General features: G+C 60.5%; 1 protein-coding gene across 5 annotated transcripts in view; it reads left to right on the top strand.

Annotated features, from left to right (window-relative positions):
• HTT (huntingtin) overlaps window positions 1-16023 on the top strand; it is a 146243-nt gene extending 130220 nt beyond the window's left edge. For 4 of the 5 annotated variants that reach the window (XM_068543520.1, XM_068543518.1, XM_068543519.1 and 1 more), the window contains 16 exons: window positions 824-1011; window positions 2640-2766; window positions 3998-4098; window positions 5056-5210; window positions 5569-5708; window positions 6104-6186; window positions 6672-6802; window positions 6913-7042; window positions 8675-8830; window positions 11109-11299; window positions 11569-11683; window positions 11823-12036; window positions 12323-12428; window positions 14031-14193; window positions 14355-14515; window positions 15288-16023. In XM_068543520.1, the coding sequence (XP_068399621.1) occupies window positions 824-1011; window positions 2640-2766; window positions 3998-4098; window positions 5056-5210; window positions 5569-5708; window positions 6104-6186; window positions 6672-6802; window positions 6913-7042; window positions 8675-8830; window positions 11109-11299; window positions 11569-11683; window positions 11823-12036; window positions 12323-12428; window positions 14031-14193; window positions 14355-14515; window positions 15288-15501 (2375 nt within the window). In that variant the 3' untranslated portion in view covers window positions 15502-16023. The remainder of the gene's footprint in view (window positions 1-823; window positions 1012-2639; window positions 2767-3997; window positions 4099-5055; window positions 5211-5568; window positions 5709-6103; window positions 6187-6671; window positions 6803-6912; window positions 7043-8674; window positions 8831-11108; window positions 11300-11568; window positions 11684-11822; window positions 12037-12322; window positions 12429-14030; window positions 14194-14354; window positions 14516-15287) is intronic. The other variant, XM_068543517.1, reaches the window with a different exon arrangement.
• Window positions 16024-16419: the final 396 nt, after the last annotated feature.

Genomic DNA, 16419 nt, shown 5'->3' with positions numbered 1-16419 from the left:
AGCTCGCTTTCTTTATCACCTCAGTAGGATGGTACCTCTTAAAGATGGTCCTGGAAATGGTATTAAAGTCCCCCTTGTTCCTCTTAGTTCAGGGCTCGATTCCTTAAGTCCAGTAGTCATTCCTTCTCTCTGTGAAGGAGCTGCCTAGACTGTTGAATCTCGTGGCCGGTGGATAGTATCCATCCGCAACCCTAAGCATTTATCAACTTGGCAAATAATTTTTTGGCACATACTCTATGCCAGACTCAAAGTGAGGAAGAATGTGCCCCTGCCCTCGAGGTGCAGTGGTTCTTAAACCCTCAGGACGTGGGGTTTTCCTCAGCATTCTGTCTCAGGACTTCTCGGGTAGGACTCGGCAGCCCGTCAGAATCCCTCCACCAGCCACCAGAACCCCTGATCTTGGGGAAACGGTGAACCGAGGATTACAGCGTGGGTCTCTACACACCAGCCTAGGGGCGAGCGAGCGCAGGGTCCTGGGAGAGCCAGAGAAAGCCAAAGCCCCGGGGAGGGGCTGCACCCTCCTCCTGGGTGTCAGCTGGCTGCACATGCAGGGTGGGTGGGAGGCTGGGACCAGGTTCCAGGTGTTTGTGCCAGTCTTGGCCGATGTGGAGAGGACTGCTTGTTTAGATGGATGTGAAGGAGGTGAGATCTGTAGGCCTTCAGCGACCGCCTGGAGTCTCGTGGGCTCCATGTTTCTGGCGGGCGTGGCCGGCAATGGGGCTGTGCCTACTATCTGCGAGGGTGGGAAGGTCAGGGGGAGGGATGGTGGGTTTGGGGTGTGTTTTGACAGAACGGTCCTCTGTCACCCACGGTGCCTGTTTAGACCCTCAGTATGTCGCTGCAGCCTGTGGGATGGTGGCCGAGATGGTGGAGGCTCTGCCGTTGGTGCTGGCCTTGGGCCATAAAAGGAACAGCAGCGCCCCAGCGTTCCTCACGCCAGTGCTCAGGAACATCGTCGTCAGCCTGGCCCGCTTGCCCCTCGTCAACAGCTACACGCGCGTCCCGCCCCTGGTGAGTCTGGCCCTCCCTTTGCACAAGACCCAAGCAGCGAGGGGGACGCGCGGGCAGGCCCCAGGCTCGGGGCTCTGAGAGCACGAAACCGCTTAGATGCCCACTTGCGGTGGCCAGAGCATTCCTTGGTTGCATTCGCGACACCGGGCTGGTGTCCTCGGGCGTGATGTGGCTCAGTCGTTGGTAGAAATGCTCCAAAATGGGGTGAGGCATCCTCACATGACGAAATGAGATTTTTTCTCCCACAATGCTGGGTGTGATTCCGAGGTCCTCAGGCTCATCTGTTGAACGGGAGAGCAGAAATTATACCTCCTGGAGTGGGCGTTTCCCTTTAGGTGGTCACCCTCGGGGGCAGCTCGGGGGTACGGCACAGCTGCAGCTCCTGTGCTGTTTTAAAGCTGCCTTCGGAACCAGGTTCAGGTGGGCGGCGTAGAGGGACCCGGCTTCATGTCACAGAGGGGCCTGGGCGGGCGGGCCGCGGGCCGCAGGAGGCTGCACTGCTGCCCTCACACCTGCTGGAGGGAGAGGTGGGGCGATGGGCTGGCACCCGCGGGCTGGAGCCGGCAGAGGGAGGTGGGCCGGGACCGAGAGGCAGGCGCTTGGTGCTGCCTGGAAGGGTGCGTGCCCGCCGGCGGGGCTCAGCCTCTGTGCGTGTGAGGTTCCGCAGCGGCTGCACCGAGGCCGTGGTGTGCCCCGACCCCGAGGGTGAAGAGGGTTTCGCTGTGGGAGCTCTTTCTGAGGAAAAGCCCAGTGACATGCTGTCCTGGGGTCGTCGTGGAAACTGGGAGTTGTGGGCGTTGGCGAAACCCGGCACCCCGGGGTGGGGAGAGCTGGGAAGTCAGGTGTGGGTCTCAGCCCGGGCACCGCGCTTGGGCCGTCGCTGCAGGTGTCGAGACGGCTCACCTTTGGGTGGGAGTGGGGAGCCGATGCAGGCAAGCACAGTCCGGAGGCTTCGATGGCTGGCCCGGGCATGGGAAGAGCTGCCCAGACCACGCACGCTGTAGATGAAACTCCGCGAGCGTGGGCTTGAACCCACGCGGCTCCACGACCCTCCTGTGGACGTGCAGGAGGGTTCAGGGAGCAGGTGAGAGGCTGAGAGGGCGTCTTCCAGAGGCCAGTGGGCGCTGGGGCTGCGGGGGCCAGCCGGCCGCCTCCTCGAGGCCCACTGGCCGGCTTCGGGGATCCAGAGTGCGGGCTCTGGCCGGCAGCGGCCTGTGTCCTCCGAGGGGGTCGGCTCGGCCGGTTGGGAGCTGGGCTCCTGCTGCCGGGGCAGCCTCGGTCCCTCCGGTGTGCGTGGCAGTGCCAGACAACAGAGCTGGACTTGACGGAGTTTACAAATGGCTGGCGTGGCTCTTGTCGTGCTTGCTCGCGGTAAATATTTATGTGTGTGGCTGAACCTCACGTGCTCCTGCCAGCCTCTAAGGGTTGGGGGCACCTGCGTGGGCGGCCCTGGGCAGGTCTGGGAGCCCCCGCGGCACCGGCGCCCAGGGCCCTCCCTCCGCCGTGTCTGCACTCAGGAAGAGGTGGCCGCCAAGGAGCTGCGCCGAGAGAAAGCGTGTTTCCTGGCTCCCTCGCGGTTTGGCCATCCTGACTTGACTCGGGAGACTATGTCTCTTTCATCCTCTCAGGTGTGGAAACTCGGATGGTCACCCAAACCAGGAGGGGATTTTGGCACCGTGTTCCCCGAGATCCCCGTGGAGTTCCTCCAGGAAAAGGAAGTCTTGAAAGAGTTCATCTACCGCATCAATACGCTAGGTAGTCCGGGTCTCCCCTCCGGCGTGGTTACACATCATCATGCCTGCCCTGGGGGAGCCAGGGCTGCAGTAGTGGGACCCGTCTTCTCCTTGTATTCCACAAAAGAGTTAAGGCATAACATAATCGTGAGTACGTTCTGTAATGTACACAAAGCTGTCACAGTGAAAAGTTTGATCCAAGTTTGTGTGTGTGTGTGAGTTTAATGCCAAATTTTCATGTGTCAGACTTGTTTCAGGTCAGGAAGGGTACCCTAGTAATTGATAATGCTAAGCCAGATTCAGCCTTTGTGTAGCACCTAAGGTAAAGGGCAGCAGTGATTTCCTCTGAGTGCTTCCTATGTGGTCACTGATGCCCCTTTTCTCGGATGCAGAACCAGCAGCCTGGGCGAGATGGAGCCAGAGGTAGAGGGGGGGGAAGTAGGCTTTAGGTGGACAACACTGGGCTTTGTGTAGTGTGGGGCACGTCGTTTTAACCTCTGGGTTTTCCTGTCCTCAACACCCCCACTCTTGTCACTTGTAGCCCTAATACAAGTGACACGGCCACCTCCACCTCCAAGGTCACGGGTGGGGACGTTAACGCAGCCCTCGAAACAATCGTTCATCAAACAGCACCTTGAGTGCAGCTTGTGACGGTGCTTGAGGGTGGCCCCTCAGAGATGCCTTCTCGGAGGGCTTGAGCACACACACCCCTGCTAGATGACATTCTTTTTTGACCTACTGTTCTTCTTGGTGGGGTCAGAGGGACCAGCGCTTTAACTTTTCTAACAGCTGTACTGAGGTGGAATTCACACAGCACACCCTTCACCCACTCAAAAGTTCAGTTCTGTGGTCTGGGGTGTACGCTCAGTCTGGGGATGTGATTTCTGGAGGACTTTCCAACCCTCTGGTGAGCAGGGCAGAAGCGACTCAGACCCCATTTGAGCGTAGCCTGCTCAGATGTCCCTTTACTTCATTGCGTCTACACAGCAGGGCTCCAGAGGGTGCCTCTCACCGGGCTACCTGGGCTGAACTCAGCCTGGCCTCTTGTGTGGCTTTGGACCTGTGTGCTTCGGTCCCGTCACCACTGGGCTCGGCTGGCAGTGTTGCCGCGTCGCAGCGCTGTCGTGAGGGTCCAGGGAGCGGCTGTATGTGGCGCCTGGGCCAGTGAGAGCCGGAGGGCCCAGCTGCCACATGGCATCGAGAAGTCTGAGCAGCGGGGGACCCTCTGTCTAAAGTGACATTTGCATTTCTAGGGTGGACCAGCCGTACCCAGTTTGAGGAAACGTGGGCCACCCTCCTCGGTGTCCTGGTGACTCAGCCCCTCGTGATGGAGCAAGAGGAGAGTCCGCCCGAAGTAAGGCCGCGTGCGGGCGCCGGTGTCTGCTGGCCGGCACACGGGCGGTTACAGCAGCTCGCGAGTCATCCGTGGTGGGGAGAGGCAGGGCAGCAAGCTCTTACTTTTCTGTCTTACCGTATTTTTAAAAGGTAGCCAGATCATGTCATGACTGGTGTTCCAGAGCAGGAATGAGTCTCCCCAGGGTCTGGGCACCCTAGAATCGCGGCCGGAGTGCGTTTATCACAGTGCTCTGCCCTCTCAGGGTCAGTGGTATTATGTCCTTTCTTGAAAATACTTTTGAGTTTTGTTTCTCAACATTCAGGGTACAGTGTGTAGCAACATTTCATCAAAATGAAAAGGCACGTCATAAAGGCCACACATACGTACCTGTGTTCATTTCTCTTGAGTGTTTTGCGAAAATTTTATCAGGCTTCTTGGGGTGTTAATGCGTATTATGTTACTTCAATATTAATAAACACCTGTTCAGATAAAGCAAAGCCTGAAACATTAAGTCACGAGATATGTTTTTAATTCTGACAGAAGGTATGGTATGAGCGAGCGTTCAGAAATGGCCGCTCAAAGAGTATGTATGTCAGACATCATCAAGGTTGTCTTTCACAGGTGTGGAACTAACAGGTTGTCATATGCAGAGTCCCTAAAATCGGTGAGGAAATTTAAGGGCAGTTTCTTAAAAAGTAGTTCGTATTTGGAGGCTTGTGCCTGTAGGAGACCTTGCTTTCAAAAGCAGCCATTTGCCCATCAGATTCATCTCAAATCCCAGATGTGTGTGGGCTCTGGTGAACTTAGGCAGGCACAACAGGACCCCGGCTGGGAAGGCACACCCCCCGGTCGCACTCGGGGGCCCCCGCCCACAAGGCCACGTGGCTGGACAGCCACGGCCCGCAGCTTCTGCCCACGGGTGGGGCAGCGGTGGTTGCCTGTGTCGTGACTTGGCGCCGTGGGCTCTCCTTCCAGGAGGACTCGGAGAGGACCCAGATCCACGTCCTGGCCGTGCAGGCCATCACCTCCCTGGTGCTGAGCGCGATGACCGTGCCCGTGGCCGGCAACCCAGCCGTGAGCTGCTTGGAGCAGCGGCCCCGGAACAAGCCCCTGAAAGCTCTCGACACCAGGTTCACCCGAAACGCCCTGTGTCTCCAGGGACAGCCGCGGTGGGAGCAGGCAGGCGCCAGGGCGCCCTCCCCTTTGCTGCCAGAAGTAAAGACAAAAGCCCCGTGCAGGGGCTGCAGATACAAAGTGGCTTGGTGGCTGAGGCCTGATGACCCGGGCATCCAGTGTTGAGGGCAGATTCCGAAGGAGCTGATAGAACACCTGCGCGGGGCCTGCAGACGGGAACTGCCCACAGAGGGTGTGGGCACGGGGCTTGGAGGTGCCTGTGTGTCCTTGAGGCAAAGCTGGGGAAGCCTGCTGGTTTTCACCTGTCAGAGTCGGAGGAACCAGATGTTCTGTGACCTTTGTTCTGAACTTTAGGTTTGGGAGGAAGTTGAGCATCGTCAGAGGAATCGTAGAGCAGGAAATTCAAGCGATGGTTTCAAAGAGGGAGAATATCGCCACCCATCACTTGTACCAGGCGTGGGACCCCGTCCCTTCTCTGTCTCCAGCTGCTACAGGTACCTGTGGGGAGCGGGCCGGCTGTCCCTGGGGCTCGCAGGGAGGACGGGTTGAGTGTGGGTGTCAGCCTATGCCCTGGGCCGGTGGGCACAGCTGGACAGTCCCGGCACCGAGGCGGGGTCCCAGGAGGGCCCGTCCACCAGAGCTGTCGTCTGGGCTCCCAGAGGGCTGCCGGCTGGGTAGTCGCCTCGTTCGCGGCTACTGACTCTTAGCTTTTACACCTCGGCCCACAACCGGTTCCGGTTCAGAGTCTGAAGCTGGTTTGTTACAGAGAAAAAGTGATAATTCAGCATCGCCCCCCTGGCCCTGCCAGCTTAATGGGTTGTGAAGGGATAGAACACCCCCGAGCCCCTCGCGGCCGTGCAGGCGGCACTCACGTGCCCTCGCTCCTCAGGTGCCCTCATCAGCCACGACAAGCTCCTGCTGCAGGTCAACCCCGAGCGGGAGCTGGGGAACACGAGCTACAACCTCGGCCAGGTCAGTCCCCCAGCCTCCGTCCAGCGCGAGGCCCCATGGGGCGCGTGGGGACCGGGGCGGGGGCCTGTCCGGGTTCTCAAGTTCCTCCCCACCGCACCCTCTGCAGAATAAGCATGGCACTCTTTTGCATTTGTGTGGAGCTTTGTTAAGCAAGTAATTCAGAAAAACGGGGTCCTCAAGTGACTGCCAGCGAGAGGACCAGTTTTGAAAAGAGATCCAACGTTCTGGTTCAGTTTTGTGCCGAGACTTCACCCCGATGTCCCTTCGGAGCGAAAGTGTCCTTCCTTAGAGGCCCTTCCCTTCCCCCTCCTCGGCTGCCCCCGCCCGTCACTCCATCAGGTCTTTAGCCCTGAAGGCACAGCACCCTGAGCAGCCCTGCTGAGTGCTGGGGGCTGCTCGCCTCAGGGACCCCAGGCAGTACCTGCGGCTCAGCGCCCCTTGCCTCCGGCCCTGAGCGTCGGCCCCCTGTCTTGTGCCCCTTGAAGGTGTCCATCCACTCCGTGTGGCTGGGGAACAGCATCACGCCCCTGAGAGAGGAGGAGTGGGACGAGGAGGAGGAGGAGGAGGCCGAGGTCCCCGCACCGTCGTCCCCGCCCACGTCTCCAGTCAACTCCAGGTTCCCGTCTGCCTCTGTGTTCACGCGATCGGAGAGCTCTGATTAGTCACTTGACTTTCCGGGGTGCTTCTGGAAATGAACCTCTCATCTCTGTTGGGGGGAAATTGCAGGAAACACCGGGCTGGAGTCGACATCCATTCCTGTTCGCAGTTTTTGCTCGAGTTGTACAGTCGCTGGATCCTGCCGTCAAGTTCAGCCAGGAGGACCCCCGTCATCCTGATCAGCGAGGTGGTGCGGTCGGTGAGTTTGCCTCCCCCCCCGACCCCCGCCGGGGGTTCCTGGTCTCTGGGCGCCCGTGAGGGGACGCGTAGACGCGGGTGGAGGATGTAGTACTCCTGGAGCCAGTGAAGGAGCAGTTTCCACTGGTCCAGTCCCTGGCAGTGCCACCCGTCAGTCCAGTGGGAATGTCGTGGGGACGGCACGTTAACCGTAAGGTCTGAAGGGTCACCGTCCTTGTCCCACGTTGTCTCCTCGGGGGCTTGTGATAGACGGTCCCCCGACCACCAACCCACTGACCACCCGACCACCAATTGGTGCTTGAGAAATACCAATTTAGAGCAGTTGTTCTCCAACTGTTGGCCGGGGGATTTCTTTGCATCCTTGAGATTGGTGGGGACCCCAGGGAGCGTTGGTGTCTGTCGGTGGCATCCATCCATGCTTGCAGTATTGGAAGTCACATCTGAGAAGTTTTAAAACAGTTACTTATTCAGTGCTGGCTTCTCTACATCACCCAGGTTAGCCATCCAGCAAGGAGAGATGCCCAGTTACTGGAACCGTCTTGTTACCTGTGCAGCACAGGGTTTTTATTATTTTTACCGAAAGATGTCTCTTTTAGGTAATGACAAACTTTGTTTTTTTCCAAGTCTGTTTTTCCCAATACTCCTTTAAAGGTTTCTAAATGGTTTCATATCTGGTCAAGTTGAGATTTTTAAGAACCTCATTTTTAATTTGTAATGTAAGTTACAAATTGATTTTTTCAAAAAAGTCAAGTTTAAGTTCTGCTAAAGATCTTAAATTTTAAAAAGTTATCCATTTAAAAATAATAAGGATAACAATTTCTATTTTAAAATAAATTTTTAAAATTAGTTTTTGTATACTTTTGCAAATCTCTTTAATGTCTGGCTCATTAGAAGTCCCCTGGGGGGACTTCCCTGGTGGTCCAGTAGCTAAGACTCCACGCTTCCACTGCAGGGAGCGAGGGTTCGATCCCTAGTCAGGGAACTAAGATCCCACATGCCGCATGGCGTGGCCAAGACTCTTGTTATCTCCTCTGTATTCAGTCTGTTAATATTAAGTAATTTCTAGAAAATACCACTGTACAGTTGGGAGAGCACAGGAGAGAAAGGCAAGTAGGGTCTTAGCGTCTTTAGGAAAATAGTTTTGACCTTGTGGCCCTGAGAGGCTCACCTAAGAAGTGCTCTTTTAGATGATTTGCTGAGTGTCCTGCTGGCTTGTTGGTTCAGCTCGCCTGGGGCCTCTGAGAAAGGGCCAACCCCAGCCTTCCCTCACCATCCTAAAGAAAAAGGGCCTTCGTGCCTAATCAAAGTTTGTCTTTAGATGTAACGTGAACACTGAACGTTTCGGGGAGACAAAAAGAATCATTGCCAAAGCATTGATTTCCAAAGCGATCGCCCATTTCTCCATTCCGGGGCTCTGGGTAGCTTCGCTGGCGGCGGCCTGGGGGCGGGTTCCCACACGGCAGCAGTGTGTGCGTACAGGCACTAGGAGGACACGCGGGTACAGGTTTACAGTGTAGTTTAGGTTTCCGGGTTTTGTTGGTTGCTTTTCCCGGTCAGGGCTCCTGTGAAGTCCCGCGTTGCGCACTTCCCATAGCGTAACTCACCCCTTCCTGCCCGAATGTCCCGTCGCCAGCTCCTTGTGGTCTCAGACTTGTTTACGGAGCGCAACCAGTTTGAGACGATGTACCTGACGCTGACAGAGCTGCGGAGGGTGCACCCTTCGGAGGACGAGATTCTCCAGCAGTACCTGGTACCCGCCACCTGCAAGGCGGCCGCCGTCCTCGGGATGGTGAGTGGGAGGCGGCGTGGGGCCTTGGCGCGCGTCGCTGTGGAGTGTGCGGTGCTGGGCGAGCCTCGGTTGGGGCTCCTGTCCCCTGGTCCCCCAGGTTATCCCGGTGCCTGTCCCCGGAGGGGCTCGGCTGTGCCGGCGGGGGCAGCGGGGCTGGCTCCTCCTGGACGGTCGCCCGTGGTCCACAGCGCCCCGCTCTCCTTCTCCGTGTGCTGCAGCCCCCCGTGCTCCCGGTCCTCAGAGCCTCCTCCCGGGCCCGTTTGTCTCAGTGACCCTGCGCTCCCACCCCCGGAGCTGGATCCTGTGCTCTGTTCTGAGGCCAGGGCCCGGGCGGGCCTTCTCCTGAGCCTCGTAGCTGTGCCTCTAGCTGATCGGGACTCGCCATCTTCTGTGGCCACATCACCACGCGGTACAGACACAGGAAGTACTGACCGCAGGCCCTGCCATTTCTTAGAGCGTGTTAAAATACCAGCCCTGCCGTTGGAGGCAAATAGCGTGACTCCAGGCCACGTGGCATCAGCCGGTCACTGCTGTTTCTCGCTCAGATGTCTCCTGGGATCCAGCTCTATGCTAGAATAGAGACTCGTTCCCTGAACAGACGCAGGGGTGGCCGCCATGAGCCGGGCATTTGGGACCATCGGCGAGGGGCGAGGGGCGAGGTGGCACCCAGGTGCCTCTCCCATGTCCCACACCCATGTTGCAATGTCCTGACCGCGCTGCCATTTGCGGAGCTCTCCCCTGTGCCCCACACACCCTGTGTACAGGCTGGCGGAGGTGGGGCCGCCACGATCCCACCTGCTCCCGAGGAGGCCGAGGTGGGGGGTTGCTGACTTGCTCCAGGTCGCACAGGACGGGGCAGACGTGGGGTGTGAGCTGGGGTCTACGACCGGAGCCCTGACCGTCCCCTCCTTCCCGACTGACTGTTCCCCCATTGAATTTGTCCCTCCGAGCCAAGGCCCAGAGCAGGTACCATTCATCCTGGGTGGCCTTCGGCCCTGGGGCCACCGTCCAGGGAACAGAAACAGTGAGTCCGTTGGCTTTCCGCTGAGCAGACAGCTCTTCTAAGTGTCGGCCCTCTGGGTGTGGAGAGGGAGGTATGTGCAGCCAGGCTTGAAGGGGTCCTTTTGTCCTTGCGGGAGTTTCAGCTGCTGGGTTTGTTTTCATGGTAATTGTGTTTGTGCTCTGGCCTAGATCCCTGAGGTAAATGTTGTGTTGTCAGTAAATGGAACGAGCGATCATGGTTTTCAAGAAGAGGCTTAGGCAGGATGGCGCAGGGACGCGGACTCGCGTCCCGGTGTGAAGGGCAGCGCAGTTTCCCTCAGGACGCTGCCTTTCTGCGGGTCGTGGCCTGTGCCCCTGTGCCCCTGTGCAGCACCAGCGTTCCCGTTCCCCGGTGTGGGGAAAGCTGCGCCCTCCGGCGGGTCCTGGTGGTGGTCGGTGGCCTTGGGTGTGGGCAGGAGGAGGAGGAGTCCTCAGCAGTGTCAGCTCCACCGGGGCCCCAGGACAGAGTTCCTGGGGAGGGCTGCAGGGCCAGGCAGCCTTCGTGGCTTTTGCAGAGTGAGACAAGGCCCTCGGCCAGCGGTGGTCGCCTGTGTCTGGGCGGGGTGGTCTGTGAAAAGCAGTGGTCGCCATCTCTGCCTTGTGAAGGTGTCTTCTTCTCTGGTGAAAAGCCGATCTGAAGTGCGGAGTGTGGTGCTGAGTGTTTAGGTTCCTGCCTCTCTCCATCCTGCTTAGGCTGCTGAGGGAAACTAAGACCATTTTCGTACAAGTTAGCATAGGCTACCATTGCGGGTCCCCAAGGCCACACCAGGAGGACACGCAGGGCTCACGTATACTCGGGGCTCTGAACCATCACAGTGAAGGGCTGTGAAGCAGAACCACCGAAGGGAGAGGGCCCGGGGGACGAGGTCCAGAGGAAACAGGCGCCAGCTTCCAGAACCCCGTCCCGTGGGGTCACGCGGGCCGCGTTCCACCCCCAGCGACACGCTGTCCCCGGGGAAGCTCGTCAGAGACTCAGAACCGGGGCTCTCACTGGGGGCCCGCAGGCTCCGCAGGCCCCTCTGCCGGGCACACACCGAACTGCAGCCCCGGGGAGGGGGGAAGGGTGCCAGCACAGACACAACAGGGGAGGCCCAGGGAGCCCCCCCATCCCGACACCCCAGCCCCCGGACTCCAGCCCAGGGCCAGCCCCGCACGCAGGCCCGACCGCAGCGCGAGGCCGGCCTCCCTCGGCCCCCACGGCGCTGTGAGGCGAGCCCCCGCGTGTGCTGTGCCCCAGGACAAGGCCGTGGCAGAGCCGGTCAGCCGGCTGCTGGAGAGCACGCTCCGGAGCAGCCACCTGCCCAGCAAGATCGGAGCCCTGCACGGCGTCCTCTACGTGCTGGAGTGCGACCTCCTAGACGACACCGCCAAGCAGCTCGTCCCGGCCCTCAGCGACTACCTCCTCTCCAGCCTCAAAGGCGTAGCCCAGTGAGTGGCAGCGGCCAGGACCTCCCGCTGCTGCCTCCCTCCAGGCCTTCTGTCTGACCAGGGGTGGGGGGCTGTGAGAAGTGACGTTCCGCATTTCAAAGCGTACGTCACACCCTGGCCGTATCATGGGCAGGGGTCAGCGGGGACCCAGGCAGGCACCCTTCTCACAGGGACAGTGGCTGAGGTCAGTGAGACAGGAGGACACCACGTGCCCTCAGGTGGGCGTAGCCGCCGTGCGTGGCTGAGCTTGGCCCTTGTCTCGTTCTCAGCTGCGTGAACATCCACAGCCAGCAGCACGTGCTGGTGATGTGCGCCGCGGCCTTCTACCTGATTGAGAACTACCCCCTGGACGTCGGGCCAGAGTTCTCGGCATCCATAATACAGGTGCGCGGGAACGGGCGTGGGCTCCGTGCTCTTGGACCTGTGCAGTGGGGCCCTCGGTTGCTTTCATCTGGGGGAAGAAGCCTGAGCGACGGGAGGCCGGGCGTGGCTCTCTGACTGGGTGGTCTTCCGTCCTGTCCAGATGTGTGGGGTGATGCTGTCTGGAAGCGAGGAGTCCACCCCGTCCGTCGTTTACCACTGTGTCCTGAGGGGCCTGGAGCGCCTGCTGCTCTCCGAGCAGCTCTCCCGGCTGGATGCGGAGTCCCTGGTCAAGCTGAGCGTGGACAGAGTGAACGTGCACAGCCCGCACCGCGCCATGGCGGCCCTGGGCCTGATGCTCACCTGTATGTACACAGGTGAGCAGGGGGCCACCTGTGCCCGGCGGGTCAGTGCCGCCGAGCTCCGACGCACGGGACGCAGACCACAGGCCCCTCCGGTTCTCAAGGTTGCAGAGCTGAGCGGGTCTGCAGGCGGAGCCCTGGGCCCTGTGTAGCTGGGCTGGGCCCTGGGGTGCTGGGGGCTCCCGCCACCTGGTCTCAGATCATCTCTAGGGGTTTAGGAAACTCCTGCGTGAGTTCCAGGCCCTACTTACAGAGCCTGTGCGGTTTTACAAATGGAAAGAACTGAACGGCTTTGTTTCAGGAAAGGAGAAAATCAGTCCAGGCAGAACCTCAGACCCCAGCCCTGCCGCCCCCGACAGCGAGTCAGTGATTGTGGCCATGGAGCGTGTGTCTGTTCTTTTTGACAGGTAAGAATGGAGCCCGCCCTGCCCTGCCCTGCCCTGCCCTGGAGCTTTAGCCGGGAGCTGCTGCTTCCTGCACACCCGCTCTGCTCTCGGCCCGCCTGCTGGCGGCTGCCTGCTTCCTGCCGGTGCCCTGAGCGTGCTCGCGCTGCCCTCGGGCTCTGCTCCAGCGGGCAGTCCTAGGACCCCAGCACCCAGGTTTGGACTCGACTGGCTCCGAGGCTGTCCCCAGTGCTGGCGGGTCTGCTGAAGGCGAGGGGCAGTCCGGCCGTGCGGTGGTGTCGGGAGGGCCTGTAATGCGACTGGCCGGCAGACCTGCTGCCTTGTGAGAGGAGTCTTGGCGCCACGTTAGCAGTGGCTCAGGAGGCTTCGGTAGACCGTGGTACAGACTTAAATGACAAACACAGACATCTTTGAGAGCCTGCCCCCGACGTGTGTGCCCTTGTGTCTAGGACTGGCTCAGTTTGCGGCCCTGTAGAATAGGTGAGGGGCCTCATCCGGCTTTGCCCCAGGCCTCTTGGTCCAGGCGACGTGCTGTGTCTGTGGCCTTGGGGCAGCCGACTCCGCGCCACTCAGCCTGACAGGTCTGGTCAGCTCGGTCAGCAGGAGGCCATTTGGGGTTTCACAAGAGCACACTTAGCAGGACTTTCTCTGTCTGCTCTGGCCAGGTGAGGCGTTGTGGGAAGCTGAGCGTGTGGGCTGTTTTCACGTTGAGCGTTGAAAGCGTTTACAGTCATTCTTCCCTCACATTCATCGGGCCCCTCCACGGTGGGCAGAGGCGCCCACGCTCAGGCCCCTGCCCACGTGGGGCTTGCGTTCCCATGCCTGCTGGTGGGATAAACACTTCAGCCAGTGCAGTGCCGGCGTTCAGCCTGACCACCCTCCAGACGCGCGGGGGACACTGGCTTGACAAAGCTGACTTTCAGTTGCGAGTGTCGCCCATGCTGGGCAGCGGCTGGCGTCTGCAGACAGGTGGGTCAGGCACGCCTGGGCCAGTTTCCAGGTCCCTTCTGGTGCTTTTCAGTCACACATAGCTTTTCTGTACAGTCGTCTCTCGGTATCCACGGGGATTGGTTCCGGGACCCCCCCCCCCACGGATTCCAAACTCTGCTGATGCTCAAGTCCCTGGTATAAAATAGCGAAGCACAATCCGCCTCTGTATCCTCGGGCTCTGCCTCCATCCAGCCAACCGCGGACCGAAATTCGGGTGCGGAACCCACGGATACGGAGGGCCAACGGTGTGCGCTAACGGGACGGTAGCGTGAGTAGCCTGCTGGCCGCCTTCCCAGCTGGCACCTGGAAGGACGCTGCCCAAGATGCCCGCTGAGGGTGTGTTGAAGGGAGGTGCCAGGAGGGCACCAGGGACAGGCGGGTGAGAAGGGGGCCTGGCCGAGACGCCGACAGGTTCCAGGAGCGTGTGGACGCTGGTGAGGACAGGCCCTAGCGAGGGCGCGGTTCTGTTACGACTGACTTAATTCCCCCATAACGCCACTGCCCCAAACCATTTCTGCTTGTTACTTCAGGGCCCCTTTTTGGCTTGGGGGTCCCCAAGCGCAGGTTGGGAGCCCTGGGCAGGGTGGGGCTCTGATCCGTGTCTCCTCCCTGCAGGATCAGGAAGGGGTTTCCCTGTGAAGCCAGAGTGGTGGCGCGGATCCTCCCCCAGTTTCTAGATGACTTCTTCCCGCCCCAGGACGTCATGAACAAGGTCATTGGAGAGTTTCTGTCCAACCAGCAACCGTACCCGCAGTTCATGGCCACCGTAGTGTACCAGGTGAGGGCCCAGCCCAGGGGAGCCCCCAGACCAGGTGCCTACTACCCTCTGAACGTGTCGGTCCCGGGGACTTGCCAGATCCTCCCCTTGAAGCCAGCCGCCACTCTTCCCCCGAAGCTGGTGTTGACGGGGTGGCCCCCCGGGGCTCTCCGCCCTCGCAGGTGTTCCAGACTCTGCACAGCACAGGGCAGTCGTCCATGGTCCGGGACTGGGTCATGCTGTCCCTCTCCAACTTCACGCAGAGGACCCCGGTTGCCATGGCCATGTGGAGCCTCTCCTGCTTCTTTGTCAGCGCTTCCACCAGCCCGTGGGTTTCGGCGATGTATCCTTGCCTGGGTCCTGGGGCCCCGCGGGACGTAGCACTCCCAGGGGCAGCACCGCCGTCAACATCCAGGTTGACGTTTGCGTTAAGGTTTTGGAAACCTAAGCTCTGCAGAAAGCCCGGGTGTCAAGGTGATGTTTACTGTAAGCCCCAAGAGAGTAAGCTGTGGACAAGGAAACAGAAAACCGTGTGTTCCCTACGCAGAGCAGGAGGGGCGGGGCCGGGGTGTTGCTCTGAGGAGTGCGGGGGGGGGGGGGGCGAGGCCCCCCCCCCCAAAGAGCTCCTCCCGCCTGCTCGTGGGTCCGTGCAGCTGGGTGTGTCCCTCGTGCTGCTCCTCGTTATTCTTTGTCACGTGCCTCGTATCACTCTCTTGGGTAAAAGCTTAAGTGAAGATCCAGTTCCCACCCCCAAGATGCTGGCTGCCAAAGGGACGTTGCCCTCCTGTCAGCCGCCCCCCAGGACAGACCGCAGAGCGTCGAAGCAGACAGCCGTCCTGGCGCTGTCAGCGGCCCGGGAGGGCGGCCCGGCTCTGCCCTCAGTGCACGGGTGCCGGGCCAGGTAGGTGCTGCCGAGAGAAGTGCCCTCCGCGGGGGCTCTGGCTTCCCGGAGCCAAGGTGGGAGGCAGCTGCCGCCTCCACCCCGTCCGCGGCTTGGCTTGGCACTCGGCGCTCCCGGGCCGTTGGCAGGCCTGTGTCGGGGCAGGGGTTTCCAGGGAGGATGGGAGGCAGGCCCCCCCGCACTTGCAGCCTTGCGCCCTTAACCGCCCTGCCAGCCTTCCCCACGTCGTGAGCAGGATGGGCAAGCTGGAGCACGTGGACGTGCACCTCTTCTGCCTGGTGGCCGCGGACTTCTACAGACACCAGATAGAGGAGGAGCTCGACCGCAGGGCCTTCCAGTCTGTGTTCGAGGTGGTCGCCGTGCCAGGAAACCCGTACCACCGCCTGCTGGCTTGTTTGCGGAACGTCCACAAGGTCGCCACGTGCTGAGCGCCCACGCGGGCGGAGGCGAGGTGGCGCCAGGACTCGGGGCCTGCCTGCACCGCGCGGCTGCCTCACCGCGTGCAGGGAATGTATGCAGGAATCTCTGGGGTGGAGCCCGAGTCCTTGCAGGGAACAAGAGCAGCCGTTGCCGACCCCTCGTGCTAGAGCTAGCGGTAAACGCCCGTCGCCCGGTGTGTCCTTCCTCGTGTGCAGCCTGTTCGCTGTCGCCGGCTCACGGCTGCTCCTGCCTCGGCTCTCGCAGGTCGGCCGTTAGCCCCTCTGCTGTCCCGCAGGCGGGAGGTGACACCACGGGCCTCCAGGAGCACCCCCCGCATCTCCCCAGTGAGGCACCGGGTCCTGGGGTCTCGTTGGCTCCCGCAGGCCTGCGTGCCGCGCTGGCGTCGGGCCTGGGCCGGGTGGGGTGGCTGGGAGCACGACAGCCCGCGCCGTTCTTCCCTGTCTCTGTTTTCTTCTCAGGATTTAAAGTTTAATTATATCAGTAAAGAGATTAATTTTAAGGTAACTTTCTATGCCCGTGTACAGTCTGTGCATTGCCAAGTCTGTGCCGCATGTCATGGCCTCCGAGGAGGTCGACAGGAGCCCGTCCCTCTCCCTCCACGAGACTTACTCTGGCGTTCCTCTCGCCCAAGCCCTAGTCCCCCGACACGCCGCCCTTTTTTGTGCATTCACGTTTAGTTAGAGCTTAGGGAGGTGTTGGTGTGCAGATGTCTGACCGGGAGTTCCCCCTGCCCCCTTACGAGTTGCGAAGGTGCCCCCGTGGCTGTCCTGGTCGTGGGCAGTCAGCTCCGGGGCACAGACGGCTCTCAAGGCTCTCCCACCGGTGACGGGCGGCTCCTGGGCACTTAGCCGGCCAGGCCGGCCCGCCTGGCTGTGAGCAGCCTCTGTCCTGACCGACACTGTCGT

The sequence above is a fragment of the Eschrichtius robustus genome, chromosome 4 (assembly GCF_028021215.1).
Source record: "Eschrichtius robustus isolate mEscRob2 chromosome 4, mEscRob2.pri, whole genome shotgun sequence".
NCBI classification, from domain to species: domain Eukaryota; kingdom Metazoa; phylum Chordata; class Mammalia; order Artiodactyla; family Eschrichtiidae; genus Eschrichtius; species Eschrichtius robustus.
This window is presented reverse-complemented; position numbering and strand designations above follow the sequence as displayed.